The sequence below is a fragment of the Silurus aristotelis genome, assembly GCF_946808225.1.
Source record: "Silurus aristotelis genome assembly, chromosome: 5".
NCBI classification, from domain to species: domain Eukaryota; kingdom Metazoa; phylum Chordata; class Actinopteri; order Siluriformes; family Siluridae; genus Silurus; species Silurus aristotelis.
The window spans coordinates 25,260,195-25,286,709 of record NC_139578.1 but is presented as its reverse complement, the minus strand read 5'-3'; the positions used below and the strand labels follow the sequence as shown (position 1 = coordinate 25,286,709).

Below are 26,515 nucleotides of genomic sequence, written 5' to 3'. Positions count from 1 at the left end.
TTAACAAATTTTCATGATTCGGAACTGTTTTTTTTCTTGGTATAAAGATCAGTACTATTTTACATGAAGTGTTATGTCTTTTTTTTTATTTAGTTTTTTTGTTGTTTTTTTAATCCAGAATCCATTAAAAAAAATTTTTTTTTGATTAATCGGATATCAGCCAGTATAATTTTTTTTAATCTAGTGTAAATCGACAAACTCATCTATATATCTGTTTTTATCTTTATGCATTTAACATGTTTGGAGTGAAGGGTCAGGCGTTGTCCATTTTCCGCCTCATGTGATGCTGATGATCCCACATGAACAGTGTGAAGAGTTATACAGAGTTACAAATTCTATACCATTCTTTAGTGAATGATTAATCGGAACAACCTTTTATCACAGATGATAATAAGGTTTCTTCCTAATGAGATCTCTAATGATGGAGATTTTTCTTGCTATTGTTGTTTCTGGATTGTTCAATCCATATCCTGATTTCTGTAAAAATGCTTTGTCATGATGGTTGTTGTGCTGTACATATCATATTGAAATGAATTGAATCAAACGGTATCATTTTATTTTATTTTTTTGATAGTTTTACACATAGATAAAGTATTACATCATGCCAAAGCCGCACATACTTAGATTGTATGTGGCTCATATTTGGCCTGAGAGCAATCCACTGTAGAAAAATGTTTAGCTTCTTTTTCTTTCCCTTCACTTAATTCTGATCACAAGATCCCCACGAAGGCATCAGGTTTAGAACGCCGGCACTGCACGTGGTAGAATTATTCCTGTAATTCTAATTGAACTTGTTCCAGCACAAGGCTTGTGACTGTAAGGCTTCATGTGATGAGTCACGGTCCATCTCTCAGAGAGAGAGAGAGATAGAGAGAGAGAAAAAGAGAATGAAGGGGGTTTGGGGGAAATAATCACTCCCAAGAGTCAGGCTGCAGATTATTGTTGGAGAGCATTAAGATGAGAGATTACAGCCGCAGAGAGACTTCAAGATGAATATTGCCTCACTTTTTTCATCCACCCACTGAATGTACTTGTAAGCGTTTGAAATACGATCTGCTATTAGAGCTGAGCTTTTTCTGAGTTTCTATCACATTTTTAGTAATTACTCTTTCATCTGTGTTTATTTCGTACAAGTCGCTGTTCAGAGAATGTGGTTCTTTGTCTTTGTGAGCCTTTGAAAAATGGCTCATGATTGCAAACATGTTTATGTGAAAAGAGGTACAGGACGTCTCTCAAAGGTGTCCTGTGTTATGACTGTTTACCTGAACGGTGTAGGAGAAAATAGCAACTGTTCTTCCATGTGAACACAATGGTGGCTTTTTTTAAACTGATTTTCAAACTGGCTCTTGCAATCCACACTATAACCAGGGTTAGCCAGTATAAGTATATAAGTATGACATTGATTTATTAGTTTCAGTTAAATTTGATTTATTAACATTAGTCTTGCTGAAAATACAATTTGGTTGATCTCAGATCATAAGGGTGTGGTTTTAATGAGGAGGTGGTTCATTTGCTGTAAATTTAAAGAAAGAAAATTTGACAAAAAAAAGTGACTGACAATTTGTAGCCATCATTAAAGAAAGTCAAATAATTTTTGAACAATCTAAATACTGTGGATCAACATATTGTAAAGCTTATATACCTAATATTCATCACCAGGAACACAGGGTTTGTCACTGTCACTCTGTTCTTCATGTTTGTGTTTTCCACTTGTCCCTGAGTTGTGACTTGATTAGACAGAAAGTAAAAAAAACAACAACACTTGATGTCACTTTGGCAGATGTGAAGGTGGCTTCATTGTGGCGAGACGGAGAGACAGAAAGACAGAAAGACAGGGTGGCTTGTGTAAAATTTCGGGTTCAGGTGAGAATTGGTCTCGGGTCCAGTAGGGGGTGATGCTGAGCCAATGCTTTGCTCTCAGTTCTGTCAACAAGTTTTTTGTCAAAATCAAAATGAGATTAATTCTGAAGGAGTAATGCTTCAGTTGTCCTGTGGACACTGTATGAGGAAATGTAAAACTGTGTGTGAGGAAATAGCTGGAATGTGTTTAGAAATTAACTAGTAAACTGAAGGTACAAATGAATCTGTTAGTCACGTATCACTATTATTTAGAACTATAAGTGTGTGATGTATGTGGTGGTGTAGTGTCTGTGTATGTGTATGTCGGTCACAGTGTATGAGGTTTATCTTTGGTTATCCTCTCGCCTTTTGGTTTGCACATTATGGATTTGAATTGCTGTAAATGTTTTGTGGCAATTCATTCCCCTGCTTTTAGTTTTACACCCCATGTGTAAAAGTCTGAATTCCTGTTTTTACATTGTGTTTGGTTAGACTGTGTGATTGTAGTAGTATATAAACCAAAAGGTCTGTCAGGAAAATGTACATTTGTATTATATTCAGTGTAAACTATAGAAATAAGTGCTGTACATTTGATCATGTCAAATCCTTACACACTCTAAGTATATATACCTCATGTATGTCCTTAGAGAAACCTGTACATAAACCTGTATAGCCTCTATTCTTGTCAAGCTCAGTAAAGGGGGCGTGGCATGTGTAGCTTCCAGTAATAATAAATGAGACGTGACCTGTCACTATTTGAAGCAAATGATTTTTCCGTTTACAACACTGAGTGAAATAGCACTGTAGGGCATCATATTATTTCTTAAACAGCTTTAAATGTCTATTGTATATTTTAAATGGTTGATCATGCACTGATTGTGAAATGATTAAGCAGTCACAAAACAAAACATTGTCCAAGAAAGAACAAACTTAAATCATTGAATAGTTAATTGTGGTACAGATTAGATATTAAGAATGCAGTCTGTGTATTTATGACAATATAAATAAAGTACCTAAGGACCAAGGGACCAGAATACCAGCACCTCATTATCATGGGTGTGAAAAAACACCTATTATATCAAGTAGCTTTATTGTGTATGGCTCATTTAGCCAGCTGTGCTTCAGGAGAAGTCAGCCTTCTCCTTAGCGAATATACAATATACAAGACTTAGATATACAGATATACAAGACTTAAATGCTTGACAAAATCTCAAATATGTGTGTGTGTATGTGTGTGTTGGGTTTCTCAGGGCGCCACAAATCTAAATGGAGTCGGAGCAGCTGTTTAACAGAGGCTACTGCAGGAACAGCTACAACAGCATCACCAGCGCCAGCAGTGACGAGGAGCTACTCGATGGCGCCGGCATCATCATGGACTTCCACACCACCGAGGACGACAACCTCCTGGATGGAGACGCTTCTCCAGGTGCGAGTACATTCATTTAGCCATTCATCCTTTTTGAAGTCATCATCCAAACATCCATCCATTCATCCTACCAATCCCATACCATTTACATTGTTACTCATTTATTTTCCCGTCCAGCCATCCATCCATCCATCAGTCCATCAAGCCACTCATCCAGCCATTTATTCATTTTCCAATCCATTAATCCATCTATAAATACATTTATACATCCATCCATTCGTTCCTCCATCCATCCATCCATCCATCCATCCATCCATCCATCCATCCATCCATCCATCCATCCATTCCTCTAAACACTCTTCCAGCCAGTTAATAATTTTCCTATCCATCCATTCATCTATCTATCCATCCATCCATCCATCCATCCATCCATCCATCCATCCATCCATCCTTTCATACATACATACATCCATCCATCCATCCTTTCATACATACATCCATCCATCCATTCATCCATCCATCAAGCCACTTATCCAGCCATTTATTTATTTTCCCGTCCATCCATCCATCCTTTCATCCATCCATCCATCCTTTCATACATACATACATCCATCCATCCATCCATCCACCAAGCCACTCATCTAGCCATTTATTTATTTTCCCATCCATCCATCCATCCATCCATCCATCCATCCATCCATCCATCCACCCATTTATCCATCTGATATATTGCCATTTCCTGGGATTTCCACTGGTGAGTTTCACACTCACCTCCCTCTTTCAGTTAAACTTTCTAGAAAGTTCCATATAATAGGTTTTGTGAACTGTAAAGGATGCAAATATTTTCTTTTCAGGGTTCCTTTACAGGTGTCTGTTTGGCTTTTTTATGAGCCTTCTGGCAAAAGCAGGTCACAGGACAGATGCATTATAAAATGTCAATATTGTGTGTTTACACTTAGCAGGAACTCTGGTTGAGATAAGACCTTGTTAGAAATTCGAATAAGACTTACTTTTTACGATTATTAATTACTTTTGTTTTTATTAGTTAACAATGCGTTTTATTGGAGTTAGGAAGGTTTCAGAAAAACAGATTCTAAGTAAGAGTTATTGTCCTTATGACAGACCTTATGACTAGCTACTAGCTATGCAGGGTCAGACATGATGAACTTGTGATCTTTTCTGTAGTTAAAATATTCACTTTTAAATTAAAACACTTTTTGACAAAAATACTGTGACCTGTATGGAGTTTTGTCTCCAAAATTACTGCTCCTTTTAACAGTCCACATACTTTTAACTTCACTACAGTTTCTCCGTCCTTTTTTTTCACCCCTGCACAATATATATTTTTTTAATTGCCACCACATTTAGGTATCTGCTCATCAGGGCAGTAGCTGTGAGAGATTGGTGTTTATGTATGCAATTCAATTCTTTTAGCTCAAGGCATTTTGGACACAATTGAGTTTGCTGCTGCAGGTCAGACTACAAGACTCCTCTTTCTTTTCCATGTACAGTGTCTTCATTCTGTGTTTTCTTATAACACAGAGCTCTGTGTATGTGTCCACACTGATCCATTACATTACACATTCAGTCAGAGAGAGACTCAACATTGTGTCCTTGCTGCCCCCAAACAGCTGCTTCATTACAATATAGTTGAAAAACTGATTAAGTTACCAAAACTATTCATTTTTAGAAATCATATGTCTCAGAGGTGGTGGATAATGGGATTAGTTACACTTCCTGTCTCAAATTTCTCAATTACGGGGAAATCGTGACTGAATGTACCTGAAAATACACTGCAATTGGATTCGGAAATAGTACCAAAATGTTTGCTTTTATTGGACAACAGGTTAATTTACACAGATGTACATTGTTGATACATGGATAGTTTTTACATGTTTTGTGATAGTTGTTCATGAGTGCATTATTTGTTCTGAGCAGCTGCTTAAAACTGCCAGTGCTTCTTAAGTAGATTTCTCCAGGAACTGCATTACAAGAACATTATTTGCTTTTCCATCATCTTCTGTATAGGACAACTGAAGGACTCATAAACAGCTATTACAAAAATGAGAAAACATACATTGATTCTCAAGAAGGCAAACAACTAAATAACAATTTACGCTGTTCAACCTGTCAAAAGTTTACACCCCCTGGTTTTAAATGAATGGATGTTTTTCTCTTTTTGTAGTTGGGGACAAAACCTTCGGTTACGAAAGGTTAGAACAGGTGGATCTCAAAAGTGCGTAGTCACAGTTAAAATAGTTGTTAAATATACAAAGGATTCTGGAGAATAGTGTGTCTGTGCTGGATGGTTTTCTCAAGAAGAATGGCCAGTTTACCTGCTCAGGGCAAACCATATAAACACAACCCAGCGTTGAAGTTTCCAAGCATGTGTAAACCTTTGATCTTGTGTACATTCAGTTATTACTGTATCTTGTGGACTTTATGGAAACATCTGCTACAGTAAGAGAAATAACTTATTCAGCCCTCATTTTTTTTGTTGATTATTTATGGAATAAACTTAAAGTTCTCAACCGTACTTATTCCAGTAAAAGCAATGGCTATCACAGGGCAGGTTGACTATCAAAACAAATACTAGGTCATTTTAATAAGAAATACTGTATAACCCATTGTATCTCGTTGTTTCTTTTTCTCTCTCTTTCTTATGAGACAAAAATCACCACAAAGTCAGCACTTTCAAAAGAAGTCTTGCTTTTTTTCCCAACATTGCAATAAAAAATGATGTAACCCAGTCACAGAGCCTGATCTGTGATCTCTGTGTGTCACATAGTTAATATTTAGTCAAGTGCTTGTATCTGCATTGGCCTATTGATAATTCAATGCTGTCTAATGCTCCGTACTGAAAGTATTTTTCCAACGCTTGTGTCTGAGGAATTATATAAACATTTGGCTTTGCCATTTCTTCATTAAGTTGCTAATTCATCAGCAGACCAACGATCACATAGCAGAGCCATTGTTCGCAGGATCGGTGGCATGGCCTGGCCTTTGTTCTTGCGCAACCGAGGGGTGTCGGCTTACACCGTCACTCAACAATCTCTGCCCTATCCGCTTGCTTTATTCTCTCTGGCAGCCCTCGAGCTTCCTTGTGTGACGAGGCACTCGAGTCTCACTCCAGATGCCAAAGTTTGTCCATTTACTGAGAACAACATGGGATGATTTCTGAGCGTGCGCATGTCGAGGAAAGAGAATCGCCGCCGACATGGCCGAAGGTGATGGAATGGACCATACTGCGCCTCACTCCAGGAGAAGTACGTAACCCTGATGACAGCTGAAAAAAAAACTTGCTTAGCAGCTCTCTTCATCTGAGAAGTTTGACTTGTCATTTTGTTGACTGTGTATGTGAACGCATGAATCGTTTTCGCTGTATTTCAACGTTTGAAGGATGTAGGGTTCAGGGTGGTCACTTGCAGGTGTAGAGTTTCCTTCCTCTTTTCAAGCGAAAGTGAGAGAGCAGATGTGTTGGAGTGTGTGAGTCATGGTATCACTTGATCTCGAAGGTGAACTAGCTGTCTCGGTTTGAGACATGGCCAAAGTGATGCGTGACATCACTGCCAGAGTACTGTTACCTGGCAACACAGGGAATAGAAAGAAGGCTACAGAGAAAAGAATTGAATATGTTTAGACAGCTTGGACCCATGCTTTTAGATCAACATTCTGTCCATCCATCCCCACTGAGTTCAACAGACATCAGTGGCCTTGAGGTGTTTGTCTGATCTTACAACACAGCTGCTAGTGGGATCCTGGTGAGATCGGGGGGTCACATGGACCTATTTAGGTTATATGTACAATACTGAGGCCATCCAGACAAAAATCCTCCACCTTCACAATAATGTTGTGAATGTGACCTTTTACAAATGCGCTCGGCTCGACTTGTTGTGATTCACCAGAAAGCGGCTTTTAGGCTTTTGGGATGCATGTGAGTGTATTAAGTCTGATTTGTGAAAATAAACACACACACACACACACACACACACACACACACACACACACACACACACACACACACACACACACACTGTTGTAACGAGTCTTGAGAAGCTGGTTATCTGGTTCATCAGGTTTATAGGAATGAAATGTAAAGGTCAGGAAATCTGTGGTGTATGCAAATACACTTTTCATCTTTTCATTTACAATGGGATATACACAGCTATATATTTACAGATACTATAGGATATACACAGCTATATATTTACAGATACTATAGGATATACACAGCTATATATTTACAGATACTATAGGATATACACAGCTATATATTTACAGATGTGGATTTTTTTTTTTACTTGAAAAGCAAATAATTGTTCGTAACAAGATTTGCAGACAATGAGCAGTGTGTATTTGTGTTTGTTATGATATATGAATATTCTTATATGTCTTTATCTTAAATCTCTTATATCTGGAAATATATTTCTGGAAGTGCAGAGCTATTTAAATACACACTTAACCATTTAGGCTTTTATTTCCCCCCGAATACTGAAATCGTTGTTTAGGTTGACCTGCGTATTCCTACATATCCACACTTTTACCATATATTGATTCAGATCGCTGCAATGATCTGTCATGCTTGTATTCTTTATATTTACACAAAAACTCTAAATCGTTTTTGTAACTTGTGTCACAACCATTGATGCGATTATGAATATAAAAAAAATATCAACACCGATCCGTAATCACATTGAACCCACTGACAACATTGACACGTCAAGTGGTGCGATATAATTGTTCTTAAACTTGTGTTGAAAGCAGGAAAAATGGGTAAGGATCTGATCCGTTTTAACCATTTATGATGGCCAATTTTAGATGTTTGTAGAGTGGGTATCGTTTCCAGAACGATAGATGTTCCCAGTAAGCAGTGGGTAGTACTACCACCAACAAAAAAGCTTCCTCTCCACTCCCCCAAATACCGAAATCAGTGTTTAGGTATTTGTTGAGAGATGCATATCAATGCACATATACACAAAAATTTGGTAAGAAAGTATGAAAAAGAAACGCCACGTCTGGAAAAAGGTTTTGCATACAGTAGTGTTTTTTTCCCTCTCATGCAGGTGAAAGTGGGACGTTGATATGAATCTCAAGGAACAGAAGAGGGAGAGAATACAATAATGTAAATACACTGTATAATACATGCACGTCATGCAGAGGTGTAGACAGGAAGGTGGATTTTGGGTTTCAAACACCCCTGATATATTTCATTACAGTTCCAAATGCTTATTCAAGGTATTTGACATAATATGTACACACGGCAGTTATAAAATATGTGTCAGATAACGTGGTTGTGGACTCTAATGATCTAAAAATGGTCAGTAATTTTGCTTATATTTAACCTTTCCTTAGGTCACATGCATGGTTTTATTTATTACATTTCCTGTACATCAGACGTGTTAAATCAGCATAGTTGTTGTTTAAACAAGTATTTGTTTGTAATAGTATTTTCACTATAGTAACAACTCGTAAACAGGGTTTTATGGCAGACGCTTTATTTTCCGGCAACGAGTAATTGTTCATGTATAATATTATTAAGATGAAACGAGTCTCCAGTTTCAATTATTGGAAGCGGAAACTGGTAAAGGTATAACTTAATCTTTCTATCTTTACACCAAAGGCGTTCGTGCAGGAAGAGTTGAGCAAACGACTATTATAGCTACTGTAAGTTCCACACAATTACATGTAACAATAGATTTACATTTGTAGCATTTAGCAGACGCCCTTGTAGCGACGTGCAAAAGTGCTATGAGTCTCTAGCAATGAATAAATCTACACTTGTACGCAAGATTACGAACTCGATATAAATATACTGTAACTCTTGAATTCTACAAAGCAAACCTGGAAAGTGCTAATTTAAGTGTTTCAGGAAGAGGTAGGCCAGGGACTCCACTCTCCGGACATCTAGGGGAAGTTTATTCCACCACCTCGGTGCCAGAACAGAGAAAAACCTTAAAGTATACTTACCTCTCAAAAATTGGCTACAAAGTAAAAACTGGTTTATAATTTGTTAGTTTTGGTAACCTGCTGAGGAATAAAAACCTTGCTGTTACTGGAACTTTTTGAGGTGCTCCCCAGTAGTGCTGAAACTATTCCTTGAATAACGCCAGTAATTAAAATACAAAAGCATTGTGTTTCCCTGCGGACCGTTATTACTGACGCACCACCCGCTAAACTCTGGAGCGCTCTGAACAGGTAACACAGAAGATGCTCAAGAATGAAAAAAATACAGAAACGGGGAAAAAAAACAGCGAGAGGCAAGAAGATTCATATTGAAGCCCATTTCCACCAAATACATATTTTTTTTTGCCTAATTCCTAATTTCTTTCTCCCAATTCCCACTTCAATTCTCGCAATTTTTTTTCAACGAAATTCTGTCTTTTTTTCTCGTAATTCTTGCCAATTTTTTGCCAACTGGGGTCGGTGTCATCCCCTCTGTAGTGCTGAGCTTTACACATTGAAAATAAAATAGGCCACCATCAATAGAATCGCATTGTATCAAAACTAAGCCTCTAAACCCTGGTGAGAACTTTGTCTAACAATCAGCTCTGGAGGAGACGGATCAAGACAGATGAAGCAGAGAATCCTTGTTCATACACCAAAAGCTTCCAACCCGACAACATGGTTAGCAATAGATGCACCAGAAATGTCTGATGTCTGAAAAGTCACATTTGTGAGAAAAATTATTATAATTTATTAATTAATTGATTTTATTATATCATTATATTATTAGTATAGAAACAGGCTTCTATAGGATTCAGGCCAAAGAAAAAGGCAAATAAGTTTGGAATAATTTAAAACTAAAACAAAAAGAGTAATCTCTGAATTATTTATTTTTTTATTAGTATTTTATTTTATATATTTGAATTGCATTTTGATGTAATACGACAATTTATTGCACTAAGTGGGTGTAGTTTTCACAGATATTCTTGTATTCGATTTCAGCAATAAAATGTAAATAAATAAAAAAAAAGAAAACAAATGACTTGTCCATTTTAGGAGACCCGCCTTATTTTCTATTGTTTATTTAGTATTTCTCTTTAATAATGAAAAAGTACTTCTTATCCGATTAATCGATGGAATAATCGGTAGTATACTCGATTACTAAAATAATCAATAGCTGCAGCCCTACACCCAAGTGTTTTCCTCAGGGAACCAACCTTAGCCATTAGGGTTGCACAAGCCAGTGCACTCTTAGTGCTGGTCCCAAGCCCGGATTAATGAGGAGGGTTGCGTTAGGAAGGGCATCCAGCATAAAAACATGCCAAATAAAATATGCAGATCATGAATACGGATGATCCGCTGTGGCAACCCCTAATGGGAGAAGCAGAAAGAAAGAAAGAAAGAAAGATATAAAAAGTAGCATCAATAAACTACAGTACAGTACAGTGCTGCTGTATTAAAGACGATATTTATGAATGAACCTATTCAGCTTTGGTAATTTTAAAATGAAGTAGAAAGCCTATCTGATGTGAAAATTGCTTTGAAAGTAATGCTATGTTGCTGTTAGTTCTTGTTGCTTCACTGTAGAATATTATTGCTAATATTCTGGCCATTATTGAGATTAGGATGTGTGCAATATCCCCCTTGCATCCTCTCCCTCTCTCTCTTTCTGCATGTGTTTGAGATAACAGCTGGTGCAGTGCAGATGCATTTCCAGGGTGTATAGTTTTAGTCAAATCACCTTCTTTACACATACCTTCCTTGTTCCACCATGTAGACGTGTAAACCTCCGTCTGCTGTTTGAAGTTCCACAGTATTTAAGTTGTAGTACATACTTAAAGAGACAATGCAACAGTAATGTGCAGCACACAAATCACTAAATCTTTTTAAGGTATTAGTGCATATTAAAGATTTATTCACCCTATTTTTTTAATGATTTCTTTTTAAAAAAAAGACTGCTAGAAGAGACAGCAATGTACCAAAACAGACACAAGATGAATGAAGGTCAAAAAAGCAAACCAACTAACATCTTTTTATTCATTTCCTCCAGGTGAATTTGGTTTGGTGAAGATTAGTCTATTTTTAAGATTAGGTTAAAAAATGATATCAGGTTCCGATATTTGAATTTTGAGCCTATATTCCCTTGACACTTTGACCTGTATAGTGTCAATGAAATTACTATATTCCATATACACACTTTAACCTTATTTATATTGTTTCATTGTCTTTAGAGGAATTTGTCTTTTGGCTATGAATACAATATATAATATTTTTATATATTCTATGTATGTATAAAATTTATTTCAGTTCAGTTTTATTTGTATAGTGTTATTTTTTAACAATAGACAATGTCTCAAAGCATCTTTAAAGAGACAAAAATGTTAGATTGTATAAGTTTGGTGCCTATAAGTTTGTTCCTTATAAGTTTATCCCTAATGAGCGAGCCAGTATCGGCTGTGGCAAAGAAAAACTCCCTAAGATGTTATAAGTAAGAAACCATGAGAGGAACCAGATGCAAAAGAGGGAACCTGTCCTCATTATAGTGGCACCCAATGTCCACTCATTACAGTTCCATCATTGTTGAGGTGTACTGTTTAGTGAAAGGCATTTAAATGCAGAACTGTTCATGCAAATTGCAGTTTTAAATAAGCGATTGTAGCAGACTTTGTATATTAAGCACAGTCCAAATCCGTCCAAATCGTTCTTGAGATGCCTAGTAAACTTCATGAACCTTAACCATCTGGTCTGCAAATAAAGCGTATATCAACATCCATTCACAATAACATTGATTGTCTCATTAAAAGGACAGCTGTCAAGTGATGTGATATATTTACAGCAAGTGAACAGTCAGTTCTAAAAGTCGATGTGTTGAAATCAGGGAAAATGGGCAAATGTAAGGATCAGACATGTTTTTTTAACAATTTAAGATGGCCCATTTTTGATGGCTTCAGGAGTGGGTTTGATTTTTTTTCCCAGAATGACAGGTGTTCCAAGTATGCAGTTGTTACTACTACCTACTAACAAAAATGTTTTTCCCTCCCCTTCACTCCCTCGAATATTGAAATCTGTGTTAGATATTTGATAGGCCCTGCATATCCACCCAGACATCCACACAAACTCAGCACGAAAGTATGAAAAAGAAACGTCTGGAAAAATGTTTGATTTAGAGTGGCTTTTTTTCCATTTATGAACATTGATAATCTCTTTACAATGACACCTTTCAAGCGGTGTGATATATTTGGCAGAACTTGAACATTCAGTTCTTGAACTTGATATGTTGAAAGCAGGAAAAATGGGCAAGTGTAAGGATCTTAGGCATCCGATAACCAATTTTTGTAATCATGAGTGGGTCAGATCATCTCCACTCCTTGTGGTTCGGCGGTTAAGGCTTTGGATTCCTGATTGTAAGGTCCCAGCACCACCAAGCTGCCACTGTTGAGGCTTTAAACATGGTCCTTAAACCTGCTTAATCTGCTCCAGGAGCATTGTACCTTGACTGACCCTGTGTTCTGACCAAGCATAAATTACTATTTCCCTTTGGGATTAATAAAGCGCTCTTTCCCCTCAGTATTGTACAGTCTTTATACATGACTTTCACACAATGTTAAAAGCTCCAAGGAGTACAACAAACAGTCACTGTACACACAGATGTCCTGCTCCCATCGCTCTCTAAAGGCTTTTATAGCTTCTCTTATTGAACTGTGAATCATCAAGACATACATACCTAAACACTTTCTAAAACTAACCCTTATCCTATTGCCTAATTGCTGCCTAGTGGAAAAATAATCAAGTTTAGACCGCCCCCGGATTGTTTCGTAATGGATTCGTCCAACATCTTTGGCTTTGTTCAAAATCACATTGCGGGGTTTTAATCGGCATGGGAGAATTATATAATGATCCACACACGTGTTAAAAAACGGTCTGTGGAGAGTATTTAATATTGATGTTCCCACAATGCACTTTGAAACGCTTTTGTTTATTTTCTGACGATTCACTACGCACTGGCGAAAATGGTAGCTTCGAAATCGCGGTTTGGAACGCGGCCTATTCTTATAGATGACATCATCACGAGTCGTCGGTAGGAGAAGGGAGCGAGTGCACAAGGGGGAAAGTCAGGAGGAGACACACACACACACACACACGCGCGCGCACAAACACGTATGGACCGATAGTGTGTGAACGACTGCGGCGAACATGGCAGCCAGCAGCTTTAGGGACCGTAAAGTGTAGGCTTGCTGACTCCGCGCGCGGTGTAATGGAGAACGAATCCGCCGACCCTTATTTGCCCTACGACGGCGGTGGGAACACGATCCCCCTGCAGGAGATCCGCATGAGAGGTAATGTTCGGGGGGGGGGTAATGGTAACACTCCTAAAATGTAGGGTTGTTATTGAAGCGCGTTACTTGCCAACATCGGTATGCGCGTATCTGTTAATTATTTACCAGCCTTACCAGACGTGGGCGGGCGCGTGCGTGTGGGTGTACGTGCACGCGCCTGGTTCTGGCACTTCCAACGTGTTGTTCAGCCCCTGCATTGTGAATGCACCATTATCTGTGTGTGTGTGTGTGTGTGTGTGTGTGTGTGTGTGTGCGCGCGCGCGCGCGCGCGGACTGGGCCTCCTCCCTAGAGACAAGGCGAGCTGTGTGTGTGTGTGTGTGTGTGTGTGTGTGTGTGTGTGTGTGTGTGTGTGTGTGTGTTTTTTTGAGGACCCCAGTCTTCGGTAGGAATATCTGAATCGGTGCACTGCGTCTTCATGTAATGCATGATCATTTTCACAGGAGACACTTGTTACCTACTGGTCTCCACATGTTCCCTCCTGCATGGTATTTCATCTGCACCGAAGGTACAGAATCCGACACTTGCCCCAGGACTAATCCCTTCTGTGCACCTCCTCCGGTCTCCGGGGTGAACCCAAGTGTTAGGATGATGACGTGTCATTTCGCAAAGCTATCGTCTAACACACTGATCCTTCGCCAAGCCGGAATAACCGAAGCCACGTGGTCATGGCTTTTGGATCGTGGATTCTGATTGGTCAGAACATGTTGATTGGTTTTCTCTAACAGCAGCTCTGAGAGTAGTGAAGACTAATAGCAGGTGTATGTTAATGTACTGGCTTAATAAACACACACACACTTTTTTTCGAAGGCGTCTCCAGTGTCGGTGCCATGTACCAGCCGGAGATTTATCGTTTTCTGACACGGGAGAGTCTTCAGGAGAGAGGGTTTGTGGTTTCTGGGTAACACGACGAGCTCAAAGTGAGAGAATGTAAGAGAAAGTGGATGGCGAGCGTGAATATGGGAACGAACCTTCATGAAATCGATTTGGTGTAAGGATCCGTCACTTTGCTTGACTTCCACAGTTTTATCCCAGAAGTCTTTTTATTTTTTATTTTTTGCATTTACATTTACAGCAGTTGGTAGACGCCTGTATCCAGAGTGACTTACTGTTAAATGGTTTATTCAGAAGCTGAAGGGTTAAAGGCCCAGATTTGATTTTTAACTCTTTATGATCAGAAGTCCAACACCCCAAACATGAGCAACTCCTAACTCATATATTCCTCACATTTCTTCTATGTAATAATCATCTTATACAACTGTTCTCGTTCATTAGAGACCTACGTAGCCGAGCAGGTGGCTCTGAACCCAATAAATGCCCCCCCCCCCCCCCCCTTCAAGAAAAAGGGAAGAAATGTCATTATGTTGAATATATTGTCTGTTATTGCACAAGATTGTCACTCGTGAAGTAAGCTAGGGTGACTTTTTTGTTGTTTGTTTGCTTTTGTATGAACCTTATGCTTCATTGCACTGAAGAGTAAAAGCAATTCTATTGACAGCTGTTCAAATGTTCAAATTTCCTTTGATTATTCTGAGGAGAAATCCGTCATGTCTCTCATTAACTGTAATAAATGGACATTCGGTGCCACCCGGATGAGGAGGAGTTCCTATTTTGAGTCTGGTTCCTCTCAAGGTTTTTACCTCATGGCCATCTCAGGGAGTTTTTCCTGCCTTGATTGATGAGGAAACTTGTAGACACTAAACTTGTCCATTCTTTTGTACAAAGTTGCTTTGAGACAAAAAAAAAAGTGCTATAGAAATAAAAATTTTGTTAAGTATACAATGCTAATGTATTATGCAGTTCTATATTTGTTTAGCTCCTGTGAAGTGTTTTGTGATGACAATGTTCTACATGTTCTTGGTGGTACAGAGGTGTGTGTGTGTGTGTGTGTGTGTGTGTGTGTGTGTGTTCAGTCACATGTCTTGTGAGCTGAAAGAGTTTGGGAAGGTCACATTCCAAACTCTGTTCTTAGAACCACAATAACTACCGCAGAGTTGCCGTGGCACCGGGATCGAGGCGGTCGGCGTCTCTCCTGGTGTTTCCTGCTGTGTTCGGTGCGTCAGGTTTAGCCTGTTCGAGTCTCGTGCTGTAGGTGCTGTGGTGAGTTTTTCCTCTCCTGCTCGGGTCTTTTCTCGTGCTGCAGTCTGGATTGTTAAAGCGAGAGGATTCTGCGTTCGGCAAGTCTTTAAAGCCCTTCATCTGTTTTGTTGGTACGACTAAACAAATCCTGAGTGTTGCAAAATCCCGCAGTTTGTCCTTGAAAAATATGACCTGTATCATGGAACTTGTATCTTCAATACGACGTTAGCAGCAGTTCAGAATGAATATCCGTCAGTCACTCGTGGCCTGGAGGTGCACTTAGGGAGTTTCTCCTTCCTCCACAGTCACCCCAGGCTGCTCATCAGGGATAAATAGACATCGTTCACCTTAACTCGTAAATTCTGTGAAGCTGCTTTGAGACAATGTCCGTTGTGAAAAGCGCTATAGAAATAAACTTGACTTCCGAACCTTCAAAGTCAAAACTGATTCATTTATTCAAAACCACGATTGCTGAGGAATAAATGTGGTGTTGGATGTGAGTCTACATCAAAAATTAAAAATAAAGTGAGACAAAAAATAGAAGGAAAGAAGCTTAATGCTGAACACCTCCGCAGAGCAATGACCAATCAGATTTCAGTATTCAGCAGCGCTTCGGTGTACAAGCTTCTTTTGCAAAAATGAGTGTAAAGCAGCTCTTATTGATCCCGAGACGGATTCTGTGGTGGTGTGGTTTTGATGTTATCACCGTTTTTCACTCATTTCCTGTCTCATGTTGCACTGTTTGTTCCGTTCTTCTGATAACAGCATATTCTGTAGAGTTCAAAGAAAACTAGCAAGCAAACGTAAAGGTTTTCCCAGGTTTATTGGATTTTTTTTTTTGTAGCTGAAGCACAGGGTTAAGTAGCTCATTCGTTCAAGGACACGGTGATTGAACTCCTGACCTCTTGAGCTTCTGCGCATTCGCTCGTGTTCTCTGTTTAACGAGTCTAATGGCGAGAGTGTGTGCTAATGAGACAAACCTCTCAAAATTGAGCGTGAGAAAATATAGTGAGAAATTCTGTAACTGATTGTAAGGGTGGAACAGGAGTCCTCACTTGCTATATCCGAATAATGCTGATATTTAATGTGTAGTTAGGTTCAGAATTATTGGCACCCTTGATAAAATTTTTATGAACGTTGTTGTATTTTTTGGAGCATTTGCCCATTCATTTAATCTCCAACTGAAGTAAATATATTCTTAGGAAACTTAAGTGTCAAAATGTGTATGTTAGATGCAAAAGGATAGTTTTTCCAGGTCCTTGTAAACACGACTGCTGATCATTTCAGAGGTGTACTTAGGGTACATACTGTAATGTCCACACAAATACGTTTTCATTTGAAAACGCATTTTCTTGAAAAGTGGATCAATTTGATTAAAATGGCATTTTTGTGTATCGGTGTGGACCGTGGGGAAAAAAACAAAATGAGGCTTTCGAAAAACAATGGCGTGTTTTCAATGCAATGCAATTTCAATTCAATTTCAAAGAGCCGGAAAGTAAATAAACAGCAGGCTGGAAATGATGCAGGTTGTAGTGGGTTACGTTTTGCTCAGGCACCATACAGGGACTTAAGCACTTTTAGATGTTTCAACATAAAAGTTTTTTTTATAAAATAGTTGTTTGTCAGGTACATTTTACTCAATATACAACCAAAAGTATTGGGACATTTTTCATCACCGTAACTAGGAGATCCAAACCCCTGTTTCATTTTAATATGACAATTTTAATTGTCAGATAAGTTTCACACAGATTAGAGTCGAAGACTTTTAATGGTTTGCTATTAATCTCTAGACCCTGTAGAACGCCTTTGTGATTAATGTGAACGCTGACTGCACTCCAGGCCTCCTCATAACACCTACATCAGTACCTGACTTTACTAACACCCTTGTTGCTTAATGACTCAGTCACGAATCTCCAGAGAAGATCTTTCCAGAATGTGGGCTGTTCCACAAACGTGTGCATATAGTTTACCTGCTATGGATGGAAAGCAGTGCACTAGACTTTGTTTGACATGATCCACTAAATGCTGACTGAGCAGATGACAGAGCTGATGAAAATCTCGTGTATGAAGAAACCAGGAGGTGCAACCTGGGAATTGTTCTCCAGCTCGATTAGAAGTCTTCTAGTAATCTGCCGAAGGCTCAAAGAGCTTTTCATGTCTGATTTATTTCAGTGTAATGTCGATCATTACTAAATATTATAAAAAGCTATTGAGGAAGGGTTGATGGTATCATTTCTGCCTCACAGCTCCAGTCTTGATTCACTCTTGGTTTTGCTTTTTGTCCGGTCTGGTTCCTAGCTTCATGTTGGACTATGGATTTTGGCTCTGTTTAGTCGTCTTTCACCCTTTTCTCCATCTGTACACAAACGCACACAGACATTTTAAGAAGCTGACGCTCAATCAAAATGGCCCTGGCTGTGTTTAGTGCAGTGATATTCAGCATCAGCCCCCCCATAGAGTGTGTGTGTGTGTGTGTGTGTGTGTGTGTGTGTGTGTGTGTGTGTGTGTGTGTGTGTGTGTGTGTGTGTGTGTGTGTGTGTGTGTGTGTGTGTGTGTGTGTGTTGGAGTGTGTTGGAGTGTGTTGGAGTGTGTTGGAGTGTGTTGGAGTGTGTTGGAGTGTGTTGGAGTGTGTAAGAGATTAAGACAGTCAGCATAACTTGTTTTGTTCTCTCAGAAGCTATCTGAAAGAAGCAGCATGCATCAGCTGAACTGCAGACAGCTTTAGCTCACCTTTTCTCAGCATGTTTTATTCATTTCCTCTTTGATTCTTTTTCTCACAGAGGAAACAGAGCTGCTAAAATAGAAATTTCTTTGTCCTGAGCCTTTGGATTGTGCATTCATTCCATTTTATTATTATTATTATAATTTTTTTAAAGTTTGTTTGATTTGCGGTTTATGGATGTGGTGAGGGGGGACATGCAGGTAGTAGGTTTGAAAGATGCAGATGTTGAGGACAGGGGGGTGTGGAGACGATGATCCGCTTTGGCGACCCCTAATGGGAGAAGAAGAGTTTGTAGGATTTCCGTTAGTTTGTTTCCAGCGAGTGGAATGATTCGGCAATAAATCCATACGCACCCCGGTCCGATTTATGTCCTGTGTGTAGCTTTCCAAACAAATACATTTCAAATCAAATCAAATCAAATTTTATTCATCACATACACATACATACAGGGTACGACATGTAGTGAAATGTTTTGTACGATGGTCCGGCATGAGGGAATAGGATGGGGGAAAGAAAAGGAGGCAGATAAATAACTATAAGGTATAAGAAAAACTATTAAAATAAAATAAAATAAGTAAATAAAATAAAGTAAAAGAATATAGGTATAAAGATATATAGATATATAGATATATATATAAAAGGATAATGTATGAGCAGATATACATATAAACAGTAACAATGTGTAGTGAAAAATGTAAACAAAATAAAAATAAAAATGTAAACAATATGTAAACAATAGGCAATCTATGTCCATAAAGTGTCCGTGTGCGGTATGGTGTGGTGTAAAGGTCCGTAAAGTGTCCATGTGCAATATGGTGCAATATGGTCCATGTGGTATGAATAAAATAATAAGTGTACTGTGCTGTGCAAGTCCAGAGTTTAAAGTGTCGTGGTGCGAACGGTGAGATATGTTTTTAAAGTGACGTGGTGCGAAGGTGAACGAAGCTGAACGTTTATCATTTATCATTGAAGAGTGAAATATTTAATTCTCACCACTATACTACACAATATACATGAATATTAGACACTGCTCAAATGCAACAAAAAAAACGAGCACGTCTTTTTAACACACGGCCTCTCGCTAAACGAGTCTGAATAGAAAAGTCTGAACGTGGGCAAAACATTAATTGACGACCTGCAAAAATACCAGCTGTGCTTCATGCATATGTTGGTCTTTACCCTCTTTCCTGTTTTTGCATTGTGTGTGTGTGGGGTAGAGGAGATCCTGTGACCTCTATTCTTCCTTTTCTTTGAGATTATTACACAATCTGAAAAGGGATGACTAAGCAAACAGCGCTATGAAACTTGCACAAATGTCTACCGAACACCTTCAAACTTCTCTGCATTTAAAGTATTAAGTGTGGAGAAGTGCTGAATGTAATAAAGAGTCGTAGTAGAAATGGAAGTGTGTGATACAGGGCCATGTTTCAGCTCCTACACTCGATCCAGAGAGCAATGAAAAGCTGATTAGCTCGTAACTGCAGGCGCAGCACTCTGAGTTTACAGAGCTGTGTGTGTGTGTGTGTGTGTGTGTGTGTGTGTGTGTGTGTGTGTGTGTGTGTGTGTGTGTGTGTGTGTGTGTGTGTGTGTGTGTGTGTGTGTGTGTGTGTGTGTGTCCAACAGAATGGTCTTATACACGACCCGATTGTGTGATAAACGAAACGAAAATGTATTGTTCTTTTAATATATTTATTCAATTTTATACGGAAATCCATTACTGCACTGACCGCATGTAAATTCCGGAGAGCTGAAGTCCCAGTGATGAGGAAATGCTGAAAAAAATCAGTGTCCGTATGAGCTTTCACATCCTCGCCGTTTCTCTTCGTATTCCACACTCGAGCACTTTTCTTTCACGAGCTCTAGTTTGTTTAGTCTGTGAAATATTTTTCTAAGAGCATGCACTTTTCCTGTTTTTTTTTTTTCTTTCCCTTGTCTGGATGACTTTTTTTTTTTTTTTTCTTTCCCTTGTCTGGATGACTTTTTTTTTTTCTTCTTCTTCTTCTTGTCTTCATACTTCTCACTCAGCTAAGTGTGATGGGTGCTGCATCATTTTCCTCCTCAGTATTAACAGCTGTATAGTCAGTGCTGGAGATTTAAGGTGAACATGGCTAAGAGGTGCCGCATTTTGTAACGTTGCCGCGATTTGACGTCACTTGCTGATCTGGCGGCCGAGTTTCCAGCTAGAAATTCAAACAAGGTTGGGAATTATGAGCGGTGGAATCTACTGGAATGCAGCATTACCCTTCATGCAATATTCTCTCTCTCTCTCGTTATACAGGCTCCACCTACAACATGTCTAACGGTGGGGGTGGAGCTGGAGGGGTGAGCAGCTCTACACACCTCCTGGATTTGTTGGAAGAGCCTATTCCTGGAGTAGGCACCTACGACGACTTCCACACCATCGACTGGGTCAGAGAGAAGTGTAAAGACCGCGAGCGACACCGCAAGGTACGGCACCAGCTATAAACCGCATTGGGTCTCTCTCCGACAAACATGCGCACGCTTTTCTAGGGCTGTGTCGATACGCTGCGTATTGCGATACAGCGGTTGCGATACGATACGTTGAGATACTGTATGCAAGGCGATATCTTATTTCAGGAATATCATTTTAGAAAAACTGTCATTACGAACACACCACTGAACAAACCTTAAAATAAACATTTAACCAGAACCCAGTGGGATCTGCATTTGCATTCAAAATGATACTGCTATGCCTAACCCCTTAATCCCCTTACCTGCATCACAACTCGGTGGCATCAAGTGGTTTCAGTTGTTTTGCGGTACATGAACACAATTAGTATCATTGTTCCCAACATGGTAATTAAACATTTGTTTCTAAACATATGCACATATTCGTTAAAGACACCCAATATGAAGTGAGGATGATGATGATGATGATGATGATTGTATTATATTATTATATCATTAGTATTAGGCTGGTAGTTACAATCCTACTGAGTCAAGAAAATAACAAGTAAGAAAGACTCTATACTTTCTCTATAAAGTTAGAGAACGCAGCCAGGAAAGGATTGGCTCTTATTTAGGCCGCACATGGCACATGGCGTCCCTGAGGTTTTTATTGCCATTTTAACGTTTTCCCACCTGGAAAACAAACCACACATAAAAATAAACTAAATTGCCGTCGGCGCAAGTCAGTCACTGCTGCTATTACTTCCGGCGGAATGGTTTTTACAACAGCGCCCTCTAGGAAATAGTTGGGTATTAGCGCTAGTGTTAGTGGTGTCCTGTTATGCTAGTACTTCCTGTCACTGTTTAAGTTCTGAGATAAGAAAACATCTACCGATTGGGATGTAAACTCAAAACGAATAAAAATCGATACTGTATTGCCAAACAAAATATCGCGATACTCATGTGTATCGATATTTTCTTACACCCGTACACTTGTCCTGCTCTTGGAACGCCTTTTGTTCATATCATTAAAGCAGACAAGTATTGCGGTCTACATCTTATATTAACCTTATATTTATCTGAACCTTATTAAAAATGGCTGCAGCTTTTAAAGTGAAGACCTGCTGAATGTTAAACGAGGTTAAAACATTGTAAGAAAAAAATGAGGAGTACAACGATGATCGAAAGGATGAAGTAGTTTATAACAGTGTAGCAGTTACAAAATACATGAAGTACTTCAAATAGAACACAGAACAAATTCTGCCCAGACATTTTATATTGTTCTTCCCTTTGAAGTGTAAATAGGATTTAGCCTTTAAATGTAAATGAAGTGTAGGAAATGAGTAAAGGAACACAGCTGGGTGATACCACCATCAAGCTGGAGGTGGGCAGAGCATTGTTTAAAAGATACTCATGGTCTCGGACACTCGAAAATATTCATGCAGAAATAGTGTGTGTGTGTGTGTGTGTGTGTGTGTGTGTGTGTGTGTGTGTGTGTGTGTGTGTGTGTGTGTGTGTGTGTGTGTGTGTGTGTGTGTGTGTGTGTGTGTGTGTGTGTGTGTGTGGTTCACCTGTGTGTTCTCTGCTCTGTAGATTAACAGTAAGAAGAAGGAGTCAGCATGGGAGTTCACAAAGAGCCTGTATGACGCCTGGTCTGGGTGGTTGGTGGTGACATTAACAGGGCTGGCTTCAGGTAACATGCGTGCGCGCACCCACCCACATACACACACAGAGTACTCAAAGGAGTGCAGTGTTGGAGAGGATGACGTAGCCAGACACACAGCAGCTGGTGCCCTGATTCGCACACTCGCACTCACAGAACTTTAATTAAGCTTCAGCACACGATGATCCCATTAACGATTAGCTTTTTTTTTCTCAGGTATGTCGTGGCTTATGCTACCTGTCATGTTCCCATTAAGAGTAAAGAATCTAGAGTACAGAAGGACAGGCTGTAATTTTTGTCAATATGCATGTTCATTTGTTACATACACTACAGCTGTTTTGCTCCTAAACCCCCTGTGTCATAGTTATCCTCTCTCTCTCTCTCTCTCTCTCTCTCTCTCTCTCTCTCTCTCTCTCTCTCTCTCTCTCTCTCGTCCTCGTTCTTGTTCTCAGGTGCCTTGGCAGGTTTGATAGACATTGCAGCTGACTGGATGAATGACTTGAAGGAAGGCGTGTGCTTGAGCGCTCTGTGGTTTAATCATGAGCAGTGCTGCTGGGGCTCCAACGAGACCACGTTCGCCGAGAGAGACAAATGTCCACAGTGGAATACGTGGGCTGAACTCATTTTGGGCCAGGCCGAGGTGAAGATAATATAGAAAATAAACAATTGTCAACAATCTCTTCACTGGTAGCTGCCAATAAACGCATGCTTATGTTACTTCGATATTAATAATCGACTTTATAATGTTCCTGATGGAACTCGGATTTTGTCTGTTTCGCACATGAAAAGGATTGCATTCAGTACACATGCGCACAGAACTGAAAACCCAAAACAGTTCAGTACGAATCCGTGTACCGTTACATCCCTAATACTCAGTAAATAAAGTGGTTTTGTCTGCGGTTAGGGCTGTGGTAAAAAATTACTCTAAACACAGTTTCCTTTAGAGCAAATACCCAATTATCATTTCATTATAATATCATTGTAATTTATTTAATACAAATATTCATTTCATAATAGTTTCTTTCGGATGCGCTGCTTCTATCCAATCAGATCTCAGCTTCACATCATGTGTTGCCAGGGTCAAATAAATCTGCCTTGATCCTTCAGAATGAGCACTGCGGGCTCTCATAGCATAAAGTTCATGTTGCTTGAAGCTGCTGCTTTGACTAATCAGACTGCTAGTTGATTGCACGGGGGTCGTCTAGCAGGTGTACAATAATGTGTGCATTTTCACGTCTGTTGGTTTAGACGGTCAGAGAGCACACTACTTAGAGCTCACAAACCGCACCTACAGCAAACCGCGGAAGCTCAAACATATTCGTTTGGATTTAAATGCTGTTTGTTTAATATTCAAAAATGGCTGACAGAGTAGAAGAAAATGCGTTTGGTTGCATATATATATATATTTACAAGACCATTTTCAAGATTTTTCATCGCGAGAAAAGGTTGGCCAAAACAGTTTAAAACCAGTTTTTCTAAAATTTATTACATTTATACATCTTTCCTGTAGAATTCAGACAAAAACCACATAGTTAATTTTGAATTTCCAGGCAAATCGTAATTTACCTGAAAAATTGCGGAAATTTTTTAGGTTAATATCGATGCTTCTGCTAGAGATGATGTATGTGTGTGGTGCAGCTGTGGCTACAGTGAAAGGAGACTTGTTGAATTGTGTTAATAGGGTTTCCTGCTTTATTATTTTAAGAATTTATAACCAAGAACTGGGTAATTTTTTAATCTCGTCAATGAAATGATCTTTGGCTGGTAGTATTACTGTTTAAATCTGGAGCCATAATTTGGATTGGAAACAGTGTGTCCTATCTGAATTCAACAAAATGTTCCATTTTGTGTAGTTCCTTAATACGATTTGCTATTATTTACTTTTCCTGGATAATACCATACCAGGATTTTTTTGTGTTTCATTCAGTGAGAATGTTTTACTCATTTAACACTGTTTCTTTTGCTCTGAGGATGTTTCACAGTGTGCTCTGTGTATCAGTGCAATCAGTGTTGACTGAAAAGTTCCCAGAACAAAAATGACTACAAATTAAATAAAAATGTCTGAAAGTTCAACATCTTTTATAAGATCCTATTATAACCACGTCAAAACTAACTGGAAAATATCTTTCAAACTGAAAATGTTCAAATCAATTTCTTTGTAAATCTGATCAGTATTCTGGTGTTTGATGTGTTACAGGGTCCTGGTTCCTACATTATGAATTACTTCATGTACACGTACTGGGCTCTGACCTTTGCCTTCCTGGCAGTTGTTCTGGTCAAAGTGTTTGCTCCATACGCCTGTGGATCTGGGATCCCTGAGGTATGCCTTTCACATGTCCCAACATTCATTACAGCAGACTCGGGAGGGTTTGTGCTCTTTCTTTCAACCAGTTTGCAGCTTAGACCTTTTAAGATCCTTTAACATCGCTCTCTCACTCTCCAGATTAAGACCATCCTGAGTGGGTTTATAATCCGGGGATACCTGGGCAAATGGACACTGATGATAAAGACCATTACTCTGGTGTTGGCCGTGGCATCAGGACTGAGCCTGGGGAAAGAAGGTCCACTGGTACATGTGGCCTGCTGCTGCGGCAACATCTTCTCATACCTTTTCCCCAAGTATAGCAAGAACGAGGCCAAGAAACGAGAGGTAACATCTGGTCATAGACTCGTTTCATGTTTGCCCCTGCCACACACTCGTAATGTTTACAAGCGGTAAAAATATGTGTATTAGACATTACAGTGAACACCGTGTGCGTGTTTGTGTAGGTGCTGTCTGCAGCATCAGCTGCCGGGGTGTCAGTGGCATTCGGAGCTCCTATAGGAGGAGTTCTCTTCAGTCTGGAGGAGGCAAGATTTGATGAGAAACTTGAACAGATCTTAACTATTTAATGTCTAAATATCACACATGGGGCTTCTAAAATAAATGTTTTCTCTCTGTCCCTCAGGTGAGTTATTACTTCCCACTGAAGACCCTGTGGCGGTCCTTTTTCGCCGCCCTGGTGGCAGCATTTGTGCTTCGCTCCATTAACCCATTTGGCAACAGTCGCTTGGTGCTGTTTTATGTGGAGTACCACACACCCTGGTACCTGTTCGAGCTCTTCCCCTTCATCCTGCTTGGCGTGTTTGGTGGTCTGTGGGGCGCCTTCTTTATCAGAGCCAACATTGCCTGGTGCCGCCGCCGCAAGTCCACACGGTTTGGTAAGGTACTCTTTTCCACTGTTTCATGAGAATTAAAACAGAATTTATAACAATTTGGGAATTTACTAAAACACCACTATGCATTTTTTTAGTTCTACCCAAGAGAGTATAATTTTTTTTTACCATTCATTGTGAAATACCTAAATGTTTATACTTTACATACAGAAATAGTCATACAGTAATTTTTTTTATTGCTATTTAACTGCTCAGTGCAGTGGTATAAGCCTTAAAAACAACGTAGCACCTCATTACAGGTTCATTACAATTAGAGGTCGGCCAATTTATCGGTTTTGCCAATTAATTGGCACCACTGGTTGTTCGCTGGAACTGTAGGCTATCGGCAAAAATCCACATCGGCAAACATCCACACCGATAGTTTTTCAGGGTTGCGTTATACAGTACAAGAGTGGCCTCTAGAGGTAAATCACTGCCAGCACATGCTGTTTATTCGAAGTGTCTTTTTTTTTTCTTTTTTTTTTTAATTCATTTTGGATGTAACTGGTTTTATTTACTTGAAGTGTAACTTTTTGTTTAATTTTTGCATGTTTTTTGTTTTTATATTTATTAGTATAATTATTGTATTCATATTTATTTAATTGAGTACATTTTCATGGTAAAGTTTTTTCTTAAAGTTTAGTGATATTTTACATAGTGTGTAATGTTTGGGGTTTTTGAAATTTTTTTTTTTTTAAGTATACATTTGTAAAACTATCAGTTGATTTAATCGATTATTGGCAAGTATGATCCAACCTATCGGTGTTGGTAAAATACATCGGTCAACCTCTACTCACAACTGCCAGTGTTCTTACTTTCTAGACCACCGCTCACCTCACAAATTTTGTTTTACATTTGATTGATTGATAGATACATGACTTTTTCAGTAAGACTACAGTGTAAACACAGTGTAAAGAATGTTGATCCAAGCAGCAGGCTTGAGTGGAATTCAAGTGGCAGTGCA

General features: G+C 39.1%; 1 protein-coding gene across 14 annotated transcripts in view; it reads left to right on the top strand.

Annotated features, from left to right (window-relative positions):
- Window positions 1–26,515, top strand: part of clcn3 (chloride channel 3) — a 52,521-nt gene that overhangs the window by 12,185 nt on the left and 13,821 nt on the right. For 4 of the 14 annotated variants that reach the window (XM_083542683.1, XM_083542673.1, XM_083542681.1 and 1 more), the window contains exons 2-9: window positions 3,090–3,265; window positions 20,563–20,732; window positions 22,287–22,386; window positions 22,809–22,996; window positions 24,554–24,676; window positions 24,800–25,006; window positions 25,126–25,206; window positions 25,305–25,557. In XM_083542683.1, coding sequence (XP_083398809.1) covers window positions 3,106–3,265; window positions 20,563–20,732; window positions 22,287–22,386; window positions 22,809–22,996; window positions 24,554–24,676; window positions 24,800–25,006; window positions 25,126–25,206; window positions 25,305–25,557 — 1,282 coding nt within the window. In that variant the 5' untranslated portion in view covers window positions 3,090–3,105. Of the gene's footprint in view, window positions 1–3,089; window positions 3,266–6,249; window positions 6,472–13,211; window positions 13,486–20,562; window positions 21,243–21,440; window positions 22,387–22,808; window positions 22,997–24,553; window positions 24,677–24,799; window positions 25,007–25,125; window positions 25,207–25,304; window positions 25,558–26,515 lie in introns of those variants that run through there. The other 10 variants (XR_014533833.1, XM_083542679.1, XM_083542684.1 and 7 more) reach the window with 6 other exon arrangements.